Source organism: Lampris incognitus, chromosome 7, assembly GCF_029633865.1.
Source record: "Lampris incognitus isolate fLamInc1 chromosome 7, fLamInc1.hap2, whole genome shotgun sequence".
Lineage (NCBI taxonomy): Eukaryota > Metazoa > Chordata > Actinopteri > Lampriformes > Lampridae > Lampris > Lampris incognitus.
Genome location: NC_079217.1, coordinates 19,627,622 through 19,654,445, shown reverse-complemented (window position 1 = coordinate 19,654,445; position 26,824 = coordinate 19,627,622). Strand labels below are relative to the sequence as shown.

The following is a 26,824-nucleotide window of genomic DNA, read 5'->3' as shown; positions in this document are numbered from 1 at the left end:
TTTAATATTAACGAGCATCACAACCAGTCATTGTCAGCTAGCTCTAATACTAGCACTGCCACACTTGAAATTGTGTACACATGAGACGGGCTGACAAAAAAGAGAAAAGAGCGTACCGGATACCAGTTAATATGGGTTCTAATGATAACTAAACTTCAATTAATGTATGTCATAAAGTCTTTTTAGCATTTGATCCCGATAGACTCCAAGTCATTCTGAGTGAATCTGCTTTCACCGATTCCTAGCAGCAAAGGTAATACAGGTTTTGCAGATTCAACTTTATGGGAAATAGACGCTTAGCTGGGGGCAATTATCGCTCTAAAAAATTGAGAGCCTCTACTAGAAAAGACAATTTATTAAATGCAACGAATTAGATTATATTTCCACGTTGTAAAAATGTAATCCGGTAAGGGGTGGATAAATTCATTAACTTGTGGGTTTTAGAAAATAAAAACGGGGGGCATCTTGTTACCGAGCTGGCCTCGCAAAGCCTACCCACAAATCTTGCTTCCTGAGCTCACGTTTGCTTATTTTTCTCGCGAGATCTGGCAACCCTCTCACTGTTCCCTGCGTCCCTGCGGCTGTGTTGCGGGCAGGACCTACTGAGCGGACTTTAACGTCCACACCAATTCTGCGTGTCAGCGAACAAAAGGCGAGCTCGACATCTTGCAATGATTTGTATACTACTGGTGGCTGGCCACGGTACCCTTTTAGAGACACAAATAAAGGTAATTTGGTTCATATGTTTATAGAAGCGGAATTCAGGTGATTTTTAACGGGTGCAAAGTTCGCTTGCACGGCGTAGCGTTCAAATAGCAGATTTGCTCAGAGGGAGTCATCGGGGTGTTAAATTTCATTTCGTAAGACACTGACTTCATTTAGCTTCGCTAGAAACCAAGGACCGCTAGGGCTTCATATACGCGTAAACTCAGATCCGGAGGAATGCAGTTTGCCACAAGTCTACTCTAGTTTATATGTTGTGTTCCCCCTGCGTCCTATGGACACAGAAAAAGTATGTTTTAGCTATCAACTTAACCCTCGAGTCATGGCAAAGCATCTTCTCTGTTGTTGCAATAGGAGCACCATTTTCTTTATTGAGTCAACAGAATTACTGGACCAACAAAAATTTTCAAACGTTTTGTTTCCTGAACATTTTTTAGAGATTAGGATAGACGATGTCATGCTGAACACAAAAATACTTTCGGATTTGCGGTATTACCTAGGAATTTGGAGAAACATTAAAACAGGGTTAATCGCATAATGACGTTTGACACGTTGTGTTCAACCGTGTATGAAATGTTTTGCAGCTGATTTTCGTTTTTACTCAGCATCTGGTGCTTCATGTGTCAGTGTCCAACCGTAGTCGGCCAGCACTGATGGATTCCAGTTGCCCTGATACCTCTTTGCCATGGCTGACATGTCCTTGTTCATCACGGACTGCACCAAGATCAGCAGGGAAGAAGTCCAAGTGTGAATGCAGAAAATGAATTTTCAATGACATGTTGCACTTCATGGTTTTGTATGCTTTAAGCATATTGTCAATCAGCTTTCAGTATAGTTTGGTGCTCTGTAGTTGCCAAGAAAATTCTCCACAACATCCTGAAATGCCTTCCATGTTATTTTCTCTGGCCCACTAGCAGATCTTCTAACTCCCTGTCATCGATGACCTGTCTGATTTGTGGACCAACAAAAATGCCTTCCTTAATCTTGGCATCAGTTATTCTTGGAAACATCTGTCTCAAATAGTGAAACCCATCACCTTCTTTGTTCATTGCTTTCACAAAAATTTTCATCAGTCCCAAGTTTTATATGAAGAGGGGGCAGAAATATCTTTGTTGGGGCGACAAGTGGTTTATGGACCACACCTTTCTGCTCTGGAATGAAATGCTTACAGAGCGGCCAGCTCTTTTTAATGTAATGTGACTCTTTAGCATGGCTATCCCATTTACAAAGCAAACAACAGTACTTTTTATATCTGAGCTGCATCATTCCTAGTAACAGTGCCAATACTTTTAGATCACCACAGATGTTCCAGTTGTATTTGTTGTACTGTATGTGTTTCAACAACAGTTCCATGTTATTTTAGTTTTCTTTATTATGTACTGCATAGCCAATGGGTACTGAAGGGTGGACATTGCTGACAGCTTTCAGGCTTAACTTTGATGAATCTATAAAAATACACCATTGTTTGTGGTACATGCACACAACCCATAGCCCTGAACAATCCATCAGTGGCAGTGCAGAAACAGAGGTTGTCAACCTGCGTAAAGAAGTTTTTCAAATGTTCTTGATGGTTCTGAAAGATAAAAAATGTTGTACCTGGTCACCGCAAACCCCATCCATGAAATCTTGAACAAAGTCATTCCGCTTTAGGTTTTGACAAATCTAAGTCCCTGACAAGGTCATTTAACTCTGGCTGTGTTATCAGATGAGGATAACCAGGCATAAAGGGGTCAACATCTGGATCAGTGTCATTTTCCATATCTGGTTCATGGGTTGTGGCATCTTCATCTGCCTCATCTAGGCTCCATGTCTCTGGTGGCTTCAGTACTGGCAAACTGTCATCAAGTGGCACTGGTCTCATGGCTGAAGGCAGATTAGGGTATTCAGTAGATTTCTTATTTTTAGTAGAGAAGCCAGATACATTGGTCAGACAGAAGTAACAGTCTGACATGTGATCCTTCTGTTCTCGACATATCATTGGGACTCCAAATGGCATTGACTTCCGAGTACCTCTGAGCCAAGTTCTCAGGTTGACTGCACATGTTGCACAACAATTAAATCTCCCTGAAAACAATAAATCCTATTGTTAAGTATACTCAGTATGCTATTGCCTGAAGAACATGTGCATCAACATGCATCCAAACAGCATCTGTAAATGTGAGCAGCTTTTATAGCCTGTCTGCCAGCATCTAACCTGACTAAGCATGCCTAAGACAACATTTGCATAGCACCTACACTGAGTGCATGCCCAGGCATACTTGGACTGACCAAAACAGCTTGCTTTGTCGGCAATATACTAGTAGACTTAAAATATAATGGGAAATCACCAAAATTGGTTATATCTACAAAATGATATGTGATAGGAAAATTTTAAGGTGATTTTCGTGATCAGCAGTCTAAAATCCATTAAATGCACCCCAACGTGTTCAGGAAGCAATATCTTTGTTGTCCAGTAATACCAGTACCATCACCATAAATGAAATGCTAACCTGTATCTGGAGAGATACCTATCCTTTTTTTCATTATTATTCTTTTGCAGAATGACAGTACAGGCTTGTATAGTCAGCTGACAGGAGTCCCAAAGGCCTTGCTTCCAGGAATAGGAGGAAAAAAAATATTGGACTTTTGGTGGGAAACAGTCAACACGTGCGTTCCTGGGTTAAAAGACCTCATGATGAATTTAATATTTTTGAAGAGTATATCCAAAACCTGTAAATTACACAATAATTTCCAACTTTATGTCTCATATTTTTTTGTAGGCGACAGTTGTTTACTGAAGTCTACCTGGTCACCAATGCAGACAAGTAAGTGCAAAAATTGCATGTATTACCCCCCTCCCCACTTTCGATCTCACTTCTTATATCTGACTAGATAGCAGGATGTTGATAAATCCCAATAATATTCCATTATATTATGTAGGTATAAGCACTATGAGCGCTGGGCGACAGCTAATGACTTTCCGGTGGAAAATGTGGTAAATGATGGGAGCACCACCTTAGATGACCGTCTGGGAGCCGTGGCGGACTTGGAACTTGCCATACGCAGTCGCAAGTTGAACGACAACATCATGGTGGTATGCCAATCTCCCTTTGCTTTAGCTTTTGTCTGTTTTGCTGTTTTTTGTAATCTCTCTCTCTCTCTCTCTCTCTCTCTCTCTCTCTCTCTCTCTCTCTCTCTCTCTCTCTCTCTCTCTCTCTCTCTCTCTCTCTCTCATAGTTTTGGAGGATGTCTATGCATGTTGGAGGATGTCCTCACCTAAACTTAATTCACTTTACATTTCTCTGTGTCGGCTGTGTATTTTTCTCTAGCATTGAACGAGTGTCTGATATCTTACTAGGATGTTGTCTTTGTAAACAGATTGCAGGGGATATGCTTTGTGCAGACCAAAATTTTGACATTGCTCAAGTTATTCGCTTCTTCAAGTCAAAGGTAAAAGTTTCACATGATTTGTTTGTTAGACTAACTGTTCACTTTATTAGGGTTATCCACTCTACTTTCAAAGTGTCTATATAAAATCTGACCATGCATATGCATATAGACATACATAACATACATACAGTGTATATGTAATTAGTTTATAACAAGCATAATTTCTAAAGTTGCCAGACCTGACTTGAACAATGATTAAGTCAAGTCAATTTTATTTGTATAGCCCAATATCTTTGGATATCTCAGATGCAGCCTTTTATGACTTAAGAATCTAGACTTCCTCCCTCATTTTGTCATCATTCTTTGTCCAGTTGTTGGAAGGTTCAGGAAGCTACCTGGTAATCTGTGAGGTTGTGAGAATTTTATGACTGTAGTAATCACTATGTTTTTGCCATGTACTAGAGCAGTCTTCTTTGTCTGTGATGTAGCCTGGAGAGCTGGCCATATACTATGAACTGGAGGAGGGGGAGGAAAGCAGCTCAAGGGGTATTGTGGAGGTCTGTCCTGACACCCACAGGTGAGAGCAGAAATGTCTGCCTTGGTAGTTTGATTTGGACATGACACTGTTACACTCTTTGTCAGACTGACCTTAACGTCTTTTGTTTTTGTGTATCAGGGTAACACGCTTCTTGGAGAAGCCCCAGAACGGTTTGACTGAGTCCCGACTGGCCAGCGTCGTGTTCTACTGTTTGCGTAGCAACACACTACCCTGCATTTCTGAATTCCTAAATCTGCAGCTGCAAGCCGAGGACAGGTCCTTTGGACAATTCTGGGTTCGTCAAATGATCATAAACCAACATCCCAATTAGACAGAATAGCTTTCAGCTTTCAGCATGCACACTAGGGAACGGCACCATACATGTTCTGGAAACAGCTTTAAACTTTTACAAATGAAAATAAGCCAGTGTTGGTGATGATATAGAGGGAAGCCAACAACAGAAGTTGAATCTCGCCCCACTCGCAGTATATCTTGCGTGTGACAAGTTAAAGTGTGTAGTTAAACTGTAGCAAGTTAAAGTTAAAATGTTGCTTTTAAATGGCTCTGTTTATTTACATATTCAGTCTAAATGTTGAAGCATTTTCTGGGGACACATTTTCATGCTTATGATTAGATATACCTCCATCAGGCACAATTAAGTCATATTCCACACCGCCATTTTCACAACTGGGAGGAATATCTCTTGTCCAAATGTTCAAGATGTGCACCAACTTTTCAGAAGGTGGCAAAGTTTATCAGTGAGGAGGGGTGGGTGGACTGCCAATCATCCCCGCCCAGAAGACATAGTGTCTAAGTGGCGACCGGCCAAGAAGACACAGGTGACAAGTGACCCGGACATCAGGAGGGTCAAAAAAATAAAATATAAGAAAAAGAAAAAAAGGGAACAGTCGGTCATAGAGACAGTGGATGTTATGCCCAAATGAAATTAAATGGATGAGGATGAAGCCGAAGAAGAGATGGAGTTTGTATCAGAAGGTCCTGTCAGGCCAGTATTAGAATTTAGTAATCTACTGAGTGATGGTGAGGAAGTACACTGTAAGTACACTGACAACAGATGTGATTGAAGATCAGGTCAACCGTCAGAAAGCACAAGTTACATCTACTCTGGAAAGATTAGCCCGCCAAGTGGCTGAAGGGAAAAACGAAAAAGCCGATAAATTCAGAGCTTTCAAGGAAAAACAAATCTCCCAAAGAACTCATGGGTAACAGGAAATTGCTTTGAGCTCTGAAAATGGAACCAGTCAGGATGCAAAGCGTTGTGTGGACATGTGGTTGAAGATGCAAGGTGTTCAACCTGGAGTGACCATCGTTGGTTCAAAAGAAAGACGCAGTCATACTACCTCTTACCCCAGCAACATTTTCAACCAGTTTCACCTGCCCAGTCCTCAAATGTAGAAGAGTTTATGACAATATGCATCTCCTTGAAGGTCACCTAAAAAGGTTTGAGCAGTCCCCTTGTGATCCAACCATCAACCTTAAAGGAGGCTCATCCGAGCTCTTTGCGTGCATCGCATGTGGTCAGCATTTTGAAACCAAAAGCATGGAGAGTTCGTATGGAGTCTAAGGTGTCTTCTTCCAAAGCAGAGTGTCACACCATCACTCAGACCGATCAGCTGATTGTGTGCTTTGCCTGTCCTGCCTGCTACCTCCTCTTTAACACCAGGGATGAGTGCCTCTAACATATATCCACCAAAAATAATTTCACACAGTCTATGAACGCAACCTCAGGAAAAGCACTGCCAATCCTCGTTCCACAGTATGCCAAAAATCGTCTTGTCACCTTGTGCAAGGATGTACATTTCAATGTCTGCTGCTCAATGTGCCACAAAGTACTTAACTCACATCAGATGGCTCAAGCACATTTCAATGTGTATTGCAAGCAGGGCTGTGACATTGCCAAAGCTAACAAAACAGTAGTCCAGGTAATGAAGCAGTTCCAAGTGTGGGGGCAGTGCTTCTTTGCTATAAGATCTTTTTCAGTCAAGATGAAATTGAGAGACACAAAGGTTCAACCCAGCATGACGTGGCAGTCAATGAAACTATGCAGAAGACAATTCTGCAGTACTGCAGGTTCAGTGAAATTCAGCATAGCAAAAAGGCAAAAGAGAGACTGAAGAAAAGATTGTCCACAGGCCCTGACACATCACACCACAGGAGAAAAAAAACAAAACAAAAACAAGAATCCCCAGAATTCCTGAACAAGCGACAGAGGCTTCGCCCAAGTGAAAATTTGTCCATTAGCAGTGCCTGTGAATTGGTACTAGCATGGTTCTGTGAGTGTCTGCGCTTCTCAAAAGAGGCCGCAGCCAATAAACATCGCTTGGCTGTAAACCAGATTTTCCATCAGTGTGACGTGTGTGGCAAGCTCATGGGCGAGTCCTCAATTACGTGACTGCACATGAGTCGCTTCCATGGAGGGGCACATCTCTCTAACTTACTTTACAGATGCCGCCTGTGCAAAGTCGACATGCCACACTACAAAGACATTCTATCACATGTCAGAAGCTCATACTGGACACCTACTTTGTTGAAAGAGCAGTTCCCGAGATGCTGAATGCAGTCAGCGATGCCATGCCCTCCACCAGCGGCTGTCTCAATCTATGTGCTTACTCCAAGTCCACAGTCCAGCCTACTACAGCAGCGGTACCTGCTGCAAAATCGAAGCCGAAATGGATGTGTAGGATATGTGAGGACATCTTTGACTCCAAAGCAGCCTTCCACAGATATTGCAGTGATATGACCAGTCACAGTTTCCAGAGATTTGCCTGCTGCCACTCTACTGCCCCTAAAAATTCTTCAAGGAGTCCACAGTGCACAGGCATTGTATGAACGAGCACAGTGGGCAGATAAAATTGTCCCACTTCTGTGGCCTCTGTGACAGCAATGCCGTTTGACTCTGAGGGAGAATTCTTGGGACATTATGAAAGCCTTCATAGTAAGGACTTACTTCATGGATGATGATGATCGGCCTACTGTTACTTATGTCCCCAGTCAGGTTGAATGCATTTGCCCATGCAGGGGGTCAGAGATTTGCAAAGATGAAAGGAAGGCTGTATACACAAATTGCATGAAGAACCTGGCTGCTGAGGGAAAATGTCAGTATGTGTGTGCCCCTTGTGGCATATCGGTGTCCTGCTTTGCAAAGATTAAGACTCATGTCCACACAACACACACAGCCTTGGAGCTGAAGAAGACCTTTGGTGTAGAATGCAGTGCTTGCCAGGGGAGACTTACAGCTGTAAATAGTTTCTACCATTCTCAGCATTGTCCACTGGAACCATTCTTTAGTTCTAATGCCCGCAGGAGTGGGGAGAAGGCAGAATCCACTGCTGTCAAAATGCTGAATGCTGTGGAGATAAAACCGGACTTGGATGAGATTAAAGATGTGAAACTGGGTAAGTTTTTGAGCACAGTAAAGGCCAACAAAGAAAGTGGTCCCCGTGAAGATGAATCAGATGAGGAGACGAAACATTTCTTAGCTTTAAGTGCGGAAGCAAAAGCATCAACAGATTTGGAAGAAGCCTTTTGGATTTCTGATTTGCTTTGGTGTTTGGCACTTGTTCATGTTAAAAAGTTTTCCATGAAAAGGCTATATTGAGATATTGTTTGTATTTCTGTTAATGTTGTTATATGAATTAAAAATACATTAGCCATCGTGGGAAGATGGTGGCGCGAATTCATGTTTGCAGCGGCCTCACCCAGTACTTTCCATGCAGTGTCTTTGTCCACGTCTGCATCCAAGTTTGTGTCTTCGTTTGATGGCTGGGAGAGCTGGCACTGGATCGGCTGGCCCAGGGATCATGGCCCTACTTGGAGCTGTGCCAGAAGAGGAAACACCAAGGGCGGTCTAACAGGACGCAGGAGCAGGGCAGGCTAAACCAACTGCTAGCCCATGCAGCCCAGCAGTTCCGATAACACTGAGGGCAGTCTGGCGGTGGCCTTGCCTAGTGTTGACTGTGTTTTTGGTGTCGTCGTGTGGAGAGCGGGGAGATGTGTCTAAGGTGTCTGGCTGGGAGAGCTGGTGTTCGATCGGCTGGGGGGAATCTGGTCTGCTGCGTCCGATGGGTCCAGGGACCACGGCCCTACTGGAGCTGCGCCCGAGGAGGAAACACCGAGGGCGGTCTGACAGAAAGTGGGGCAGGCTAAACTAACTGCTAACCCAACGCAGACCGACAGTTCCGACAGTCATCATGTGTTCATTCTCTTGGACAGTGGGTTTTTTTCTTTGTAGTTTGATATATGTGTTCTTGTAATTTTTGGATATGTGTTTTTGTCTTTGTGTTGCACTGCTGTGGGCTGGGGGGAACGATATTTCATTTCATTTCATGTTTGCAAGTACATACAATGAGATGACAGTGTTCCTGATTCCTGATATTTTTAATTAAATGTGACCCAAGGGACACTTGGGAGACACTCGTGATACTCTCAGATATTGTGATTGTAACAAAAGTGAATTAATTATCTTTATTGTTATTAAAATAAAAGAGACATTGGTCTCATATGGCTCCTTCTTTTCCAGGAGTGGCTTATCAATGAAAAGCATCTTCAAGTCTTTGGGATGAAGCTGCCCACAGGCTTCCAACTCATCGGACAGGTGGTAAGTACCTTTATCTGATTTGATCAACATTTCATCTTATCATATTGCATGTCAAGCCACCCGGCACGGCCTTACTTTTACCCATGTGCAAATCTTTAAGGGCAAAAGCCAGAGTTATGACACTGCAGTTTTTTCTCATGGGCTGCATGGTGGCCCAGTGGTGAGCACTGATGCCTCATAACAAGAAGGTCCTGGGTTCGAACCCCAGGCCATCCTTACATGTTCTCCCCATGTCTGCGTGGGTTTCCTCCGCATGCTCCGGTTTCCTCCCACCATCAAAAAGACATGCATGTTAGGGTTAATATTCCTGTCTGTGCCCCTGACCAAGGCAATGGAAAGAACTGGAATTGGTCCCCAGGTGCTGCAGCTGCCCACTGCTCCTATACAACAGGATGGGTTAAATGCAGAGAACCGATTCGTTGTAACCGGCACAATGACAAAAAAATAAAGTGGCTTTCTTCCTTCTTCTAATGAGCATCAGCTATATGCAAAAATGGAAATGTATCATGCCAACATATCCTACACCGCTAGAGTTCAATGGGGTTTTGACATTGTTTTAAAAATTATCAGACTGTTTTATCCAAATGGATTTTTTTTAATGATTTATAGTTTATTCAACTTTTCAATACAAAAGTGTATCAGACATATACTCAATTAACAGCATACAATAAAAAGACACAGAAGAAAAACAAAACGACGAGAAACGTAGTAAAAAAAACACACCACAATAGACACAGAATAATAATAGAAACATACATTCTTGTATTTGCACAATTCAAAAATCTATATGTTGCACTCGGTCCATCCATAGTCTACTCCTCTAACAGATTGTTGTGCCACGCTATCCATACAAGTCTTTCTCAATTATTAATATAGGCTAGAAATGTCCCCCATTTCAATGCATGATCCTCTGATCTATTATGTGTCCTATAAGACAGACGCTCATACCCCGCAACTCTTCCCAGTTCCGTAATCCATTCCTGCATGGAAGGTCCCCCTGTTGCCTTCCACCCTCTCATTATGATCTGCCTCACCATCATGATGCTAGTCTTGATCCGCTCTGCAACATGCCCCAAACAGTGGGTGAGCAGCACAGGGTCCCCCAACACATAAAGTCTGGGGCTAAAGGTAAAAGCAACATTCATAATGTCACAGATTTTCTGGTGAACTTGGAGCCAAAAATCTTGGAGAATAGGGCATGCCCATAACGCATGTAAAAGAGTACCCACTGACCTCCAGCACTCTTTCAGTCCTAGTCTATGCAACCTTACTGGAGTCCAATAGAACCAATTAAGTATTTTGAATTGAATAAGTTTGATCTTAATATCCCTAGACATTCCTTCTCACTGAATGAGAAGTTTAGATCATGTTCCCAGACCTGCCTTAACGCTGATGTCCCTTTATGGACTCGACTAAAGATTATAGAGTAATAATGTGACGCTTCATGACTTAGACTAAATATTTTGATTGTGTTGCTAAGCAAATCCGAGCTAGGTGGCGTCATTCTAGTTGTGCCAAAGATTTCCACTAGTAAATGCCTAAGTTGTAAGTATTGCCAAAACTGTGTCCTGGGTAAACTAAAATCTTGGGCTAAGGTCTCAAAGGATTTTGAGTAGTTTGTTTTAATGGCAACATGTTCCCTCTCTCGATATCTAAGGGATTTTCAGATTACACCAAGTGGCTTAGTCACTACTCTGCCAAGCAAAGAGACAAGCCTAACAACACATTCACATGCCGGTCATATGCCAGGTAAGAATGCAGTACCAAAAAATACTTTAACAATCCACTTGGTTAAAAGTGATTAGAGAAGATTGTCGATGTTGGTGCTTAAGCAGAAGAAGGTTACTAAATAGCCACTTTGGTCAAAGCTTCGATGATTTGTCTTTATCCATGTTCATCATGGACATACAGACTTAACACCCTTCATGTAATGTTTCTTATAAGAGAACAGCACACAGTTTCCTTCCTTTCAACAGCTCTTGCAGTTTGGATTTCATAGCAAAGTAGTGGGCTGGCAGTGGCCTGAAAATGCCCGACAGTAGCTAACAACACCAAGATTTGAGCTAGCTTCCTTTTGTTGTTTGATTTTTCGTGACAATAATACAGAGCGGCATGGTGGCGCTGTGGTTAACGCAGTCGCTTCACCGCAAGAAGGTCCTGGGTTCGAGCCCTAGGGTAGTCCAAACTTGGGGGTTGTCCTGTGTGGAGTTTGCATGTTCTCCCGTGTCTGCGTGGGTTTCCTCCTGGTGCGCCGGTTTGGGCACACCCCCTCTGCTGATCCAGGGAGGGCTGCAGACTACCACATGCCTGCTCCGATACATGTGGAGTCGGCAGCTGCTTCTTTTCACCTGACAGTGAGGAGTTTCACCAGTGGGACGTAGCGCATGGGAGGGTCGTACTACTCCCCCCAGTTCCCCCTCCCCCCCGAACAGGCGCCCCGACTGACCAGAGGAGACGCTAGTGCAGCGACCAGGACACGTATCCCCATCTGGCTTCCCACCCACAGACACGGCCAATTGTGTCTGTAGGGATGCCCGACCAAGCCGGAGGTAACACGGGGATTCGAACCAGCGAGCCCCTTGTTGGTAGGCAACGGAATAGACTGCCATGCCACCCAGATGCCCCCTTACTGTACATTTATACAAGTATTTTGTCATGGTGAGCAAAGTCCTTCAAGTGAATGTCACGTTTTGCATTCACACTTTGTCAGGCTTGGTCATAAATTAATGATTCAACGAGTGAATCTAATATAGCAAGGGTGCCAAATGTGTTGTTCTCACTGTGGTTTTTACTTGCCATGAGATGATAGTAATATCAGAAAAGTTGGTGTAATGTTTTAGTGTGCAGCAAATGTACTTCTTTTGCATGGAAAATACATGATCTGGAAACTGAGGCCACTTCGTTGTTATAAAGAGTGAGCCTTGAGATTGCATATCAGATCATATTGGTTGACAGTACAAGTTTTTTCCTGTTGGAACTGTAAATCTGCATGATTGTGTGTAGGGTTGGATTGATGGGGAACCCCTCTGATGGATTCAATGGAAAAACCATTGCTATGACCATCTCTAACTTCTGGGCAGAAGTTACCTTGGTGGAGAGCCAGGCTTTGGTAGCTCACACACACACACACACACACACACACACACACACACACACACACACACACACACACACACACACACACACATATATATATATATATATATATATATACACTACCGTTCAAAAGTTTGGGATCACCCAAACAATTTCGTGTTTTCCATGAAAAGTCACACTTATTCACCACCATATGTTGTGAAATGAATAGAAAATAGAGTCAAGACATTGACAAGGTTAGAAATAATGATTTGTATTTGAAATAAGATTTTTTTTACATCAAACTTTGCTTTCGTCAAAGAATCCTCCATTTGCAGCAATTACAGCATTGCAGACCTTTGGCATTCTAGCTGTTAATTTGTTGAGGTAATCTGGAGAAATTGCACCCCACGCTTCCAGAAGCAGCTCCCACAAGTTGGATTGGTTGGATGGGCACTTCTTTGAGCAGATTGAGTTTCTGGAGCATCACATTTGTGGGGTCAATTAAACGCTCAAAATGGCCAGAAAAAGAGAACTTTCATCTGAAACTCGACAGTCTATTCTTGTTCTTAGAAATGAAGGCTATTCCATGCGAGAAATTGCTAAGAAATTGAAGATTTCCTACACCGGTGTGTACTACTCCCTTCAGAGGACAGCACAAACAGGCTCTAACAGGTACTATTTAATGAAGATGCCAGTTGGGGACCTGTGAGGCGTCTGTTTCTCAAACTAGAGACTCTAATGTACTTATCTTCTTGCTCAGTTGTGCAACGCGGCCTCCCACTTCTTTTTCTACTCTGGTTAGAGCCTGTTTGTGCTGTCCTCTGAAGGGAGTAGTACACACCGGTGTAGGAAATCTTCAATTTCTTAGCAATTTCTCGCATGGAATAGCCTTCATTTCTAAGAACAAGAATAGACTGTCGAGTTTCAGATGAAAGTTCTCTTTTTCTGGCCATTTTGAGCGTTTAATTGACCCCACAAATGTGATGCTCCAGAAACTCAATCTGCTCAAAGAAGTGCCCATCCAACCAATCCAACTTGTGGGAGCTGCTTCTGGAAGCGTGGGGTGCAATTCCTCCAGATTACCTCAACAAATTAACAGCTAGAATGCCAAAGGTCTGCAATGCTGTAATTGCTGCAAATGGAGGATTCTTTGACGAAAGCAAAGTTTGATGTAAAAAAAATCTTATTTCAAATACAAATCATTATTTCTAACCTTGTCAATGTCTTGACTCTATTTTCTATTCATTTCACAACATATGGTGGTGAATAAGTGTGACTTTTCATGGAAAACACAAAATTGTTTGGGTGATCCCAAACTTTTGAACGGTAGTGTATATATAGCATTTTGTTTTCACAAACTGTCAGTGGTGTTGATAAAAGTGCTCAACAAATAAGGAGCGGTATATATATAAAATCCGGTGATTCAAATAAATCAGTGTTTCATTTAAAAAATGTATACATGTATATAGTATGTATGTACAAAACCCCTCCTGTATCCACCTACTAGCATTTTTATGGTATCTCTAGGTTTTATTGCCTCACCCACTGAATGACCCCACAGAGTTTGGAAGCTTGCAAGATCTGTTTTGTATCAGCAGAAAAGAAGGGTCTGTACAGAAAAAGTGTCAACTGCTAAAATGCAATGTAGTACTGAGGGGAAGTTTGAGCTTTGCTGATTATGTTTATTGATTTTGCAGGTACTTAGGAGGTCTGCGGTTACTTCAGGCTACCTGTAAGAAGTTCTACCAATTCTGCTCTAAACAAGGGTGAGACCGGTGATATACGTATAATAATTGTGCGCATTATTTGTCCACAGTGCTACATAATTGCGTAGATGAACAACAACTAAATATTCAGTGTTTACAAATGCAGTTTCATAAAACTAAAAGACTGCATATTTATCAGAGGTAGCTGTATTTCTCTGGTGAATCCCTGGCCTGCAATTCAAGATGTGCATTAGAGAGAATATGTCATTATATTTGCATATATTTTTTTGATTTGACAACTTGAAACAAGCCCTCATACACAAATGTGATCATGAATTAAAAAGTGGAGGGTAACACAATAAAGTCAGAGTCCTATTACCGCTGTGGTCCTCTTGAGACTGCAGGTAATTCTATTTGGCAAGTATGGCATAAAGTCATGAAATAGCAGCACTAAAAGTCAGTGTCTCATTTTTCCTTTTCAGTTTTTAAAATGTAGAAAAAGAATTGTCCACGTACATCAGCAGCCATACTCCTGATTTTGAAAATAGGATTTACACTATTTAAGTAAGAATCCCAATAGAATTATAAATATTTGTTGTGCCTGGGCCTTTTGTCCAATTAACACTGACAATATTTGTAATGTAGTTTTCATCCATTGTCAAAACCCAAGTACCTGGGGCGTCCGGATAACATAGCAGTCTATTCCATTGCCTAATAAACACTGAGCTCACCGGTTCAAATCCCCATGTTACCTCCGGCTTGGTCAGGCGTCCCTACAGACACAACTGGCCGTGTCTGCGGGTGGGAAGCCGGATGTGGGCATGTGTCCTGGTCGCTGCACTAGTGCCTCCTCTGATCGGTTGGAGCACCTGTTTAGGGGGGAACTGGGGGGAATAGCGTGATCCTCCCATGCGTTACGTCTCCCCTGGCGAAGCGCCTCACTGTCAGGTGAAAAGTTACAGCTGACGACTCCACATGTATCGGAGGAGGCGTGTGGTAGTCTGCAGCCCTCCCCGGATCAGCAGAGGGGGTGGAGCAGCGACTGGGACGGCTCAGAGTGGAGTGATTGGCCAGGAAAAATTGGGGAGAAAAAGGGGGGGGGGACCCAAGTACCCTTTTGTTTCTAAAAGATGCAACTGATATAAAACACACGAGAAGGACCGAACATGATTCTTTAGTAAAGAAGGTTAACATGGCAAGCAGTAAAACAAGAGCAGCCAGGAATGCGTTTTGCCTTGTTGCTCCATCTGATTCACTCTGAAGCAACAACACAAAATGCATTTTGCTCATCTGCACATCTTTTTCCTGTGCTGGCTGGCACCTAGAAGAGCTTCTCGCTTGTGCATGAAGCACCCTCAAACTTTTTAGTCTCACTTTCTGTCTCTCTTTTGTCTTGCACACTGGCAGTATTGCTCTGACAAAGCAGAACTTCACGCTGAAGTATGACACCAACATTCCTCGGCAAGTGGTAAGGATCTATGTTCAGCAGATGTTTGTTTCTAAGACTGATGGTTTTGTGTATAACAACTTATCAAGTATTACTATTTGAAACCTGCTCAAGTGTTTTTTGTTTTATATTTGTGATGCTGTTTGAGCGCAAACCCCTTTATCTAGAGACAAAATCTCCATGTCTTTCTGTCTTACCGCAGGGCCTTGCTGGAAGCAGGTAACTTATTCCGTCATTGTCCTTGTAATGTAAAGTGTCAAATTAAAATAAGTTATTCTGTAACAATTTTCCATTCATAATCTGTTATTAATATTCTGCCATTTACAGTGCAATTGTCTCAGCTACCCTGAAGTGTCTTATGAAATTCTATAACATCACAGACAGTGTAAGGGTGCTGGGTGTGTACCCTGAATTCTTCTTATGCTCCTTCTAATGACTAAGTATGCATGGTATGGCTCAGGGCAATTCTAAATCCATCAAATTTATCTCATTAAAAGAAGCTGCATTGTAATATTAACTGTACCAAAAGTAATATTAACTTAATTGCATTACCATTAATGCCATGTTCCCAATTTTCTCCTGCTGTTGACTTCATTACACTCATGATTTAACTTACTTTCCATGTTTTTGGTGTAAACAATATATATTTTAATGCTTTCATATCCCAGGACCTCCCTAAGGCCATCCGAGCCAACTTCATCCTCAATGTGGAGACTGATGAGTTGTTCATCACAGCTGGCCTTCAAGACAGAGTTGTTCAGGTCAGCAGCCTGCTTTATACCTCAAACACATGGGAGTCCAAGATCCAGCCAGTTCTTTGCTGTAAACCAGCAATGGCAGAAAGTGACTCTTACTTTGCCACTACAGGTGTATGAAGGCTTGGTCTACATGGATTTCAGCAAGGCGCTCATGGAAGATCGAGGCTATGGTAGCTCAACTGCTTTCTATCAGCTAAGAATAACTCGAAGAAATTAAAGGCTTTTTTTAATGTGTATGTGTGTCTCCCACTGCACAGGAGAGTACGTCTCTTTGGACATGAGCAGTCTCCCCACATTCTGGCTAGGTTATCTGAGTGACCCCAGTGACTCTGGACGTATTCATAGCAATGTCCGACAACGCTGGCTTAATGGTAGGCTTTTCCAATTCATTTTAATACAGACCAGAATTGTTTAGTTAGGGTCCTTCTTCTTCCTAAGGGCTAGTGGTGACCGCCCATGGCATAGCCAATATAGTTCTGCCTATAAATAAGACCTTTTTTTGAACAATTAAGACAGTTAGTGTCACAGTCCATCTTAATACCTTCATTTCCTGCCCTCCTGTGTTCCCCACATGTGTTGCACATGTGTCTGATTGTCTCCCTCCCTAGTGTATTTAGTCTCTGTGCTCACTGTGTTCTGTGCCGGTCTTGATCCTTGCGTGACAGCGTTCCAGCATTTTCCCCCTTGTGTTTTCCCCATGAGTGTTCTAGATCAGACCTGAGTGTTTTTGGACTTTGCCTTTTGCCTGTCGTGTTTGGATACCTTTGTTGAGCTGATTGACCTCTGTGTACCGAACCTTCTGCTGAATAAAGGACTTAATTTTTTTGCCCTATCCTTGAATATGTTTGCATTCTGGGTCCTGCTCTAGTTCAGTGCTTGACCGTTCACTGGTTTTTTATATTTCCATTGTGGTTAAAATTATGAATTAGAGCTTCATGATGTAGGCCGTTTGTTACTTTGCCCACATTCTCTTCAGTCTTATCATAGTGTTTTTAATTTGTGTTTAAGTTGTAAGTTTTGTGTGTGGCAAGTCTGTTGCCACGATGACTGGTTTGGTATGGAGGACAGACAGGTTTAATGAAACACAAGGTTTTATTTACAGAACTATTTACAACATCAATGTCTCTGGTCAGCGCGTCGTACGGACCGGTACTCGGCCATGCTGCATGCAGCCTCTAACGCTGGGCTCCCTCTCTGTTTGCTCAGCATCTCTCGTGGAGCGTCGGCATCTCTAGGAGCATCTTTTCCCACATCTCTTTCAGAGCATATTTTTTTCCCCACCAACCTGTGTTTCGTTCATATGTCAGTGTGTCAGTCCAGGACCCAGCCTCACTGCAGAACATAAAACATTGCATGTCAGTGTGAGGACACCTGAGGCTGATCACTAATCAACCACTATTGCATCTGTTCTCCCACAACCCACGCCCCCTCCCGCTCTACTTGCAGCTGAGGCTTAACCACACTCCACTACCACAGAGGTTGGCCTAGACTATAGCTTAGGATGAGGGTGTTAAGAATTTATTTTTTGCCATAGATGTTTGCTGTATGCATTGGTAGTAGTGGTTGGAGAGGAGGCACCAATGCTATATTGCATTTTCTCTCATCCTAGGCACCAACAACGCTACCCTAGCCAGTAACAAGACCTCAGATTGGTTTAGAAGTCATTAAGATGGCTTGTAATTAAAGGGTTGATGGTTCAATCCTCCCTCCAACAGGAGGATTTGTTCCAGTACTGAGCTACCATACGTTCTTAAGTATCCTTGAGCAAGTCACTGAGCCCATATTGGCAAGATGACTCTTTACTCTGTTATTTATTTTTTTTAAAAAGTGTAAGAGCACCGATTATCTAGAAAGAATATGCAGAATGACAAATTTCAATTGCTTTGTTTAAATTAACAAAAGGATCCTCTTCAGTCCTTTCTATAGTTTATACAGTTTAGATAATTGCTCTAATTACTGCTAGTTGTTTTCCAACAAGTCACAAAATGTATACATGTGACTTTGTCTCATTTAACAACTTTTAACCTAATCTGTTTTTGCACAGGGGAGCCCGTGGTTGTTGATGCCATGAAATCTTTCGCTGAGCTCACAGATCAAGCCAGGTAAGTTAGTCTAAGTGGTTTTTGGCTGCATGTTTATATTCGTGCAGTTATGCTCAAATCTTTTTAACGTCGTCATATTGATGAGGGGCGGCGCAGTGGCTAGTGTAGTCGCCTCACAGCAAGAAGGTCTTGGGTTCGAGCCCCGGGGTAGTCCAACCTTGGGGGTTGTCCTCTGTGGAGTTTGCATGTTCTCCCTATGTCTGTGTGAGTTTCCTCCGGGTGCTCGGGTTTCCTCCCATAGTCCAAAGATATGTATAGTCAGGTGAATCGGCCATACTAAATTGTCCCTAGGTGTGTGTGTGTGTGTGTGTGTGTGCATGCACGTGCGTGTGTTGGCCCTGTGATGTACTGGCGGCCTGTCCAAGGGGTCTCCCGCCTGCCGCCCAATGACTGCTGGGATAGGCTCCAGCATTCCTACAACCCTGAGTAAGGATAAGCGGTTTGGATAATGAATGAATGGATATTGATGAGTTAATTAGGGAGAATGAATCTTTTGGCTCCCTTGCCCTCCAGAACAGCTCTGCAAGACAAAGACTGGAACAAGTTGGCACAACTGATGGACCAGAACTTTGAGCTGCGAAGGTAAACAATTTTTTTAGTCTGTATTATTTGCTGTATGGTTAGGTTAAGAGCCCAAGCCTTTGATAACCACATTTCTTCTAGGTCTGTCTACACTGACGAATGTCTGGGACCTGGGAATCTTAAAATGGTTCAGTTGGCAAGGCAGGTAGGTAGTCAAGATCTCAGTATACATATTTTCACATATAGCTGTCTCTAAAAAGTCAGAACTGGAATCCATAAACCTTTTGTAGTAAATCTGGTTAATTTAACAATACCGAAGTGCCACTTTCAACTAAAATCCTAAGAGGAAATAAAGACATGAGAGCAATGCATTGTGGGTTCACAGCATGACGCTCTCACCTTAGATTTGCTTGGTTCTCAGAGCAGCACATATATCCATTAGTTGACTAAAAAACTCAAACACTGGTATTCTTGTATTTTCGCACATTTAATTCACCAGAAACTTAACATTTTGGTCAAGACGGGCCTTCCTCAGGGTTTACAGAACTGTGTGATTGTTTAAATAGATGATAACATTCAGATGAGAACAACTTTTGCGGAAAAATAGGAAGGCAACGTTCATCTATTGTCATGAGTCCTGGGCTCAAATGGACAAAGTGGCTATATATTGCCGGGCATACTCTGTCTTATCTTGTTCTGTTAACCCTGTTTTTGGATCTGATCAAAACAGCCCATCATGAACCTTCAGTTCATTGCATGAAGTCATAATTTCCTCAATTACGTCTTCATGCCTGCTCAATAATCCAGGTAAGAAAATCACAGAAAGTTGAATCAGTTCATCTGGATAACATTTATTGAGAGAAACATTTCATCACTCATCTAAGTGACCTCTTCAGTCTCAACCGACTGCAAGTAGCCCCACCCTTATAAACAATACAGTGGCATAACGACCGAAAACAACGGTCGGTTTCATATGATGAAGAAGAAAGTCAAGTCAGTTTTATTTGTATAGCCCAATATCACAAATTACAAATTTGCCTCAAGGGGCTTTACAGCAACACAACATCCTGTCCTTAGACCCTTGCATCGGATAAGGAACCAACTCCCTAAAAAAACTCTTTAACAGGGAGAAAAAAATAGGAAGAAACCTCAGGGAGAGCAACAGAGGGGGGGATCTCCCAAGACGGACAACGTGCAGTGGATATTGTGTTTACACAATTTAAAGAATACAATATTGAAAGTGGATAACAGAATTATAATGGAATTATAAAATTTATGAAGAATGTGATGACCAGGATGCCAAGCAGTGTCCAGATGCCATTGGAACAGCCCAGGACCCAAGCCACATGACTTGCATCACCTGTACAAAAAAAAAATTAGTCACATCTTAGTGAGAAAAGGCTGTAACGTTTAAAGCGAATTTAATTTGGTCATTTTACAACTACAATGAAATTTGTCTTCTGCATTTAACCCATCCTATTGTATAGGAGCAGTGGGCAGCTGCAACACCCGGGGACCCGCTCCAGTTCTTCTTTCCATTGTGATTGGGAAGTGGTTGCAATCGCAGCGTTGTAAGATGGCCACAGATGTACAGATGCTGGCCAAGAAGATGGCAGAACACAGAAGAGCTAACGTGTCAGGCCAGGACTCCGCAGTCTTCACCCATCTACAGGCCGGTGGCCACTCCTTCAAGGATGAGGATGTGCACATCCTTGATAAGGAAGAATGCTGGTTTGAACGGGGAGTCAAAGAGGCCATCTATGTGAAGAGGGAACCACCATCCCTGAACCGAGGGCGGGGGGCCTAAAAGTACATCTGTCGCCATCTTATAATGCTGTGATTGCAACCATTCCCCAATCCTCTGTGAATAGTACACATGTCCATTGTAACTCTAGTTAATGGTCACGGCAATTTGCATTTGAAACCGATTGTTGTTTTCAACCGTTATGCCACTGTATTGTTTATGAGGGTGGAGATACCTGCAGACCATGGAGACTGAAGAGGTCACTTAGATGAGTGACGAAACGTTTTTCTCAATAAAAGTTGTGTCCAGATGAACTGATTCAACTTTCTGTGATTTCCTCAATTGAAACTGCTTTCACACTAGAAATGGTCTGCACCACATCTGATTGGAGGCAGACCAAGACCCCTGAGTTTTAGCTACCTTTTTGGGCTAATTTGGTGTGCTCCAAAGTCCTCATGGAGCATTCACCGCTGTCAAAAATGTAGAGAATCCAGACGAAGTGATGAAGGTGTGAAGGCAACTATACTACATTTTATATTTAGTATGTCATGTGATCCTCAAACGGTAGGGACGCTTTCCACCAGCCCTATTTGCATGCTTGAGGGTAGTTTTACTGTTTTTGTTGTAAAGATTTTCTTCCTCTTTGCAGTTTGGCTCAGCAGTGAAGTTACCAGGCAGCGGTGGGGCAGTGGTAGGCCTGTGTCTGGACCAAGCAAGACTAGTAAGACCAATGTCTTGGTTGGAAACCAAGGTTTTTCAGTTGATTTTATTGTTGATATATTGTGCCATGTGTTATTAACAACCCCTGTCCGTGCTAACACTTAGGAGACTTGGATTGTCTTCACAACAGGGAATATAACAATGTCTTGAGATGACCTAGATTACAGATAAGTTAATGTAGTTAAAACGTTTACACTATTTTGTTCCTTTTATTTCTATGGTTGTAGAAAGCTCAGTCAGTTTATGTGGATGTTAAAATTACAATAAATTAAACTCAGATTCCAGTGATGTAGTGAGAAACCCTGCAACAACTCTATTGAATGGGAGACTGCCTTAGTCAAATCTTGAAATAGAGGTCGACCGAGTACTCGCTGATTGGTGGTTTTAGACACTGTCGGTATCCGTGTAAATTTGCCCCAATAGTGGCCAATAGCCACGCTCCCTCTGGTGTTGAGTCGCGTGAGAGCTTTCTCATCATTTGCACAGAGGCTTAGCACTAAGTCAAGATAAATTATGTGTATTATTTATGTAAATAAAAGTTATATTAGGAAAGTATTATTATGAAATGATAAGCACAAATAGTGTGCCGTTATTAATGATTTAGTGTGATGACACCGCAGGCTGAGATATGCTGAAATGTATTGAAAGGATGCTCTGTGTAGTTTTGCTAACCTTGGCAGGCAAGGTCGTGAAGTGAGCAAGCAATTGGGAGTCTCCAAATCAAGATAGAAGTATAGTGTTTAATATTTCGTATTTCGGGCGTCCAGGTAGCATAGTGGTCTATTCTGTTGCCTGCCAACACGGGGATTGCCGTTTCGAATTCCCGTGTTACCTCCGGCTTGGTCAGGCATCCCTACAGACACAATTGGCCGTGTCTGCGGATGGGAAGCCGGATGTGGGTATGTGTCGAGGTGCCTCCTCTGGTAGGTCGGGGCGCCTGTTCAGGGGGGAGGGGGAACTGGGTGGAATACTGTCAGGTGAAAAGAAGCAGCTGGCGACTCCACATCTATCGGAGGAGACATGTGGTAGTCTGCAGCCCTCCCCAGATCAGCAGAGGGGGTGGAGCAGCAACCGGCATGGTTCGGTAGAGTGGGGTAATTGGCTGGATACAATTGGGGAGAAAAAGGGGGAAATATATCTATAGCTATATATATATATATATGTGTGTGTGTGTGTGAGTGTGCATGCATTGTTGCATTTCATATCAGTCTACGTTGCCGCTATCCTTAAATGAGAAGTTTATTTGCTGGACATTTGTGTGTTAACACAATACAAACTTACACCGTTGATGAATGTGTATGCTGATAATCTAAACAACACCATTTTGAAACATTAACTGTATCCTAAAGACACTTCAGACTCAGATAATGACACGCAGGCAGCCATAGATGCCTGTGCCAAAGATTCAAAAACATTAGTCAAAATTCATCAAAGATATTTTCTCGAAAAGTAGGCATTTCCTGTCATGAAAAAGTAGCCTAACCCCAGGGAAAACATCAGAACAGCTGATTTGGGTTTTTTTTAGGGGGGGTGATTTTTCCCTCTTTTACACCCCAATTTACCCTTCCAATTACCCCACTCTTCCGAGCCATCCTGGTCGCTGCTCCACCCTCTCTGCCGATCTGGGGTGGGCTGCATACTACCACATGCCTCCTCCAATACATGTGGAGTCACCAGCCGCTTCTTTTCACCTGACAGTGAGGAGTTTCACCAGGGTGACGTAGCGCATGGGAGGATCACGCTATTGCTCCCAGTTCCCCCTCCCCCTCAAACAGGCGCCCTGACCAATGAGAGGATGCGCTAGTGCAGCAACCAGGACACATACCCACATCCGACTTCTCACCTGCAGACACAGCCAATTGTGTTTGTAGGGACGCCCGACCAAGCTGGATTTAACTCAGGGATTCGAACCGGAGAACCCCGTGTTGGTAGTCAACGGAATAGACCGCTACACTACCCGGATGCCCCAGCACAGCTGATTTTATAATGAAACCTTGAAAAGTATTCGCATATTTGTTTTTGTTTTTGTTTTTTCACAAAAGCAAGATACCTTATAACTGTTAAACTACCAGCAACTCCATCCATCCCATGATCCGAACCGCTTATCCTGCTCTCAGGGTCGCAGGGATGCTGGAGCCTATCCCAGCAGTCATTGAGCGGCAGGCGGGGAGACACCCTGGACAGGCCACCAGGCCATCACAGAGCCTACCAGCAACTCCTTCACACATAATGAATAAGACAGGAAGAGAGTAAAGGAAATGGTCCAGCTGTTCGTTTATTCACCGGTGCGGTCCTCCTATCCAAATAAGACAACATGTAATCATCCGTCATGATATGAACCCACACACTTCAGGATCCTCTTCATCCCAGACATATGTACAGTGCTGCTTGAAAGTTTGTGAACCCTCCAGACATGGTCACTGTTTTTGTAAAAAACATTAAAATAAGCTTATTACACATACATCCAAATCCCAATTTGTAAAGCACACCTTCCAAATAATGGACACACACACAAAAAGAGATATATTTTCATTATTTAATTCAACAAAGGTAGTTTATTTCACAAAAACTGAAAATTTAACGTGTGCAAAAGTATGTGAACCCTTGTATTAGTAGCTTGTGGCTCCTCCTTTTGCAGCCATTACTTCAACCAAACGTCTTCTGTAACCACTAACCAGTCTCTCGCATCTGCTTATGGGGCTTTTTGCCCACTCCTCCTTGCAGAACTCAGCCAGTTGAGAGAGGTTGGAGGGACATCTGGTATGTACCAACTTCTTCAGGTCTCGCCACAACATTTCAATTGGATTAAGATCCAGACTTTGACTGGGCCTATCCAGAGTACGAATCCTCTTTCTCTGAAGCCATTCCTTTGTAGTTTTGCTGGAATGCTTTGGGTCATTGTCTTGTTGCGTAATCAATTTTCGTCCCAGCTTCAACTCCCTGACTGATGGCAGGAGATTCTGGTCAAGAATTTGTTGATATGCCGGCGAATTCATGGTTCCTTGGATAATATGGAGTCGTCCAGGTCCAGAAGCAGAAAAGCAGTCCCAGACCTTCACATTTGCACCACCATGCTTCACTGTTGGGAGGAGGTTCTTTTCTTCATATGCAGTGTTGGCTTTTCTCCAAACATGTTGGTTTTGATTGTGACCAAATAATTCTATTTTGGACTCGTCTGTCCAGAGAATGGACTTCCAGAAGGTCTCTGGTTTGTCCAAGTGCTCTCTGGCAAAGTTGAAATGGGCAGCTTTGTTCTTTTTTGAGAGCAGAGGCTTCCTTCTAGCAACCCTCCCATGAATGTCATGGCTATTCAATTTTCGCCTGATTGTAGATGCATGCACATTTGTCCCAGATGCTACCAGAGAGGTCTGCAACTCTCTAGAGGTGATGTGTGGGTTGGCCTTTACCTGATTTATTATTTTTCTGGTGCTTCTGGGTGATAGTTTTGATGGGCATCCACTTCTAGGCAGAGTTGCTGTCATGTTGAAGGCCTTCCATTTGTAAATTATTTGTCTTACAGTGGATGGATGGAGCTGGAATCTTTTGGAGATGGTCTTCTAGCCTTCCCCAGACTGATGGGCTATCACTACCCTCTTCTTCATGTCCTCGGATATCTCCTTTGCTCTCGGCATTGTTGATTTGTATGGGACCACAGTGGTTTGGTTGGTTTCCTCTCTCTTTTAATTAGTGCAGGCCAAACCCTTTCCCAAGGATGTCTCATTTCATTGGTCTGCTTAAATGATTAATTAAGCACCCAAATGTGTTTCACTCGAGTCTGTTACCTGCTTGACTTAACCAATGCAGCTGGGGGTTCACTTACTTTTGCACATACACTAATTCCATGTTTCATGTAGTTTTTGGGCTACTTAAACAAGTCCCACTAAACAAGTACATGCAACTGATAAACATATATCTGACATTTCATACATAAAAACTGGTGAGGATAGAATAAGAAAATCATGGTAAAACAACAGAAAAATCTTAACTGCTCAAGGGGTTCACATACTTTCAAGCAGCACTGTACGAGCAAGAAATGATAGTGTTTAAAAAAAAACCAACGGAATTAACAAATTGTTGTGACCAACGGGCTACACCTGTTGGAAATTGAATGGGATGAATATAATATTTGATTTATTTTCTGCAGTGGAGATTAAAAGTTAGTTATTTGTTTGACTTTTTGAGGTGTATGACTTATAAGAGGTCAAATAATTAGGCCTATTTTGTCACTTTGAGCTGATGTTCGATTTACTTGTTATCCATTTGTAATTCAAAGGTTTCGCGTGTCATCCAGGGTCGTCATGCAAACCTATGGTTTAGGGAGGAGAACAAGAAAACGGGCAGATTGATCGGTTATTGGCTTTTCCCTGCTTCTAGATATCGTTAATGAATCTGCCTTTAAAAATCCACCATCGGTCGACCTCTGTAGGGCAAGCAGGTCTGAATAAAAAAAAAAGAAAACAAAAAAAAACAACACTCCCAGCCCATATTTTCAGGAAATGGACTTGGGTGTTGACACAAGGTCGTGAAGTTTAGGCGTTTATCACTGTAGAACAGAGTCAGCAAGTGTTGCGTGATTACATCGTGTGCAAGGACCTTGGGTCGGTTGTTTATGGCTTTTTTGACTTCGTTAAGTGGGCAAATTATAGTTCTGTGAGATCATGAATGTCAAAGGTGTGGGATGACGGATTTGTGCTTGGAGAGCAATATTCTGATGGCTGGTGCTGTGTGTTTGGTTGTGCCGTGTGTTTTGTTGTGCTGTGTTTGGTTGTGCTGTGTGTTTGGTTGTGCTGTGTTTGGCCCACTAGGTGGAGATGAGACAAGCCTTCCAGGAGGCAGGCTGTGTCTTCTGTGTCATTGTGCCTTACAGTCCGTCTGCCAGCACCAGCAGTGGTCAAGACTAACTCTACCAACGCCTCCTAGTATTTAATCATGACTGAATCAGTCTACTTTATAGTCTATAATGTATTAAAGGATGGAAAACCCAATTGTATTTCCTCATATGAAGCGCTGGCCAATTGTGAATGTTAGATATAGGCTAATGAAAATGTAATTATCTACGTATGACGGATTTTGTTTTTTTGTACATAAATTAAAGGTAATTTTTCAGCATTTGTATGGTGTTCTGTGTTTTGACGCGCTGTGACCAGGTGATCCGTTCACATCTCACTATTGATAAAAAATAATGGTTGAATGCAGCATTTAGCTACCCCCCCCCCACACACACACGTTTGTTTCTCTATAACTGCGAGGACTTCATTGACTACAGTCATTCCCTCGCCCCATCCCTAAACCTTTATCATCAGAGCTGCATGCCCAACCTCAACCCATACCACTTCCTTAACCTTTAACCTAACCCTAATTCTAATCTTAAACCCAACTCCTAACCTCAAAATCAACCCATGAAGAAGTGAGCAGCAGGCAAAATGTTCTCATTTTGTGTGTTTGTCCGGACTGTTGTGGTTTAGAACTCAAACTGGTCCTCACCATTATAGCCAAATA

General features: G+C 42.7%; 1 protein-coding gene across 4 annotated transcripts; it reads left to right on the top strand.

The window, feature by feature from the left end:
- Nucleotides 1–590: 590 nt before the first annotated feature.
- On the top strand, nt 591–26,485 carry gkup (glucuronokinase with putative uridyl pyrophosphorylase). 4 transcript variants are annotated; one of them, XR_008810494.1, is made up of 23 exons: nt 591–728; nt 3,263–3,369; nt 3,483–3,527; nt 3,643–3,796; nt 4,081–4,152; nt 4,581–4,669; nt 4,769–4,925; nt 9,171–9,248; nt 10,906–10,997; nt 12,252–12,357; nt 13,854–13,933; nt 14,024–14,092; nt 15,440–15,500; nt 15,682–15,698; nt 15,807–15,864; nt 16,148–16,240; nt 16,347–16,407; nt 16,495–16,608; nt 18,282–18,339; nt 18,853–18,921; nt 19,003–19,062; nt 21,255–21,326; nt 26,131–26,485. XR_008810494.1 is itself a non-coding variant. In XM_056283100.1 (23 exons), the coding sequence occupies exons 1-23, from the start codon at nt 672–674 to the stop codon at nt 26,224–26,226; spliced, it is 1,869 nt and encodes a 622-aa protein (XP_056139075.1). In that variant the 5' UTR covers nt 591–671; the 3' UTR covers nt 26,227–26,485. The 4 variants fall into 4 exon arrangements, 1 of the variants encoding a protein (XP_056139075.1); XM_056283100.1 differs by having other exon boundaries at nt 19,003–19,066; XR_008810495.1 differs by lacking the exon at nt 26,131–26,485 and having other exon boundaries at nt 18,858–18,921; nt 19,003–19,066; nt 21,255–21,325.
- The last annotated feature ends 339 nt before the right edge of the window (nt 26,486–26,824 follow it).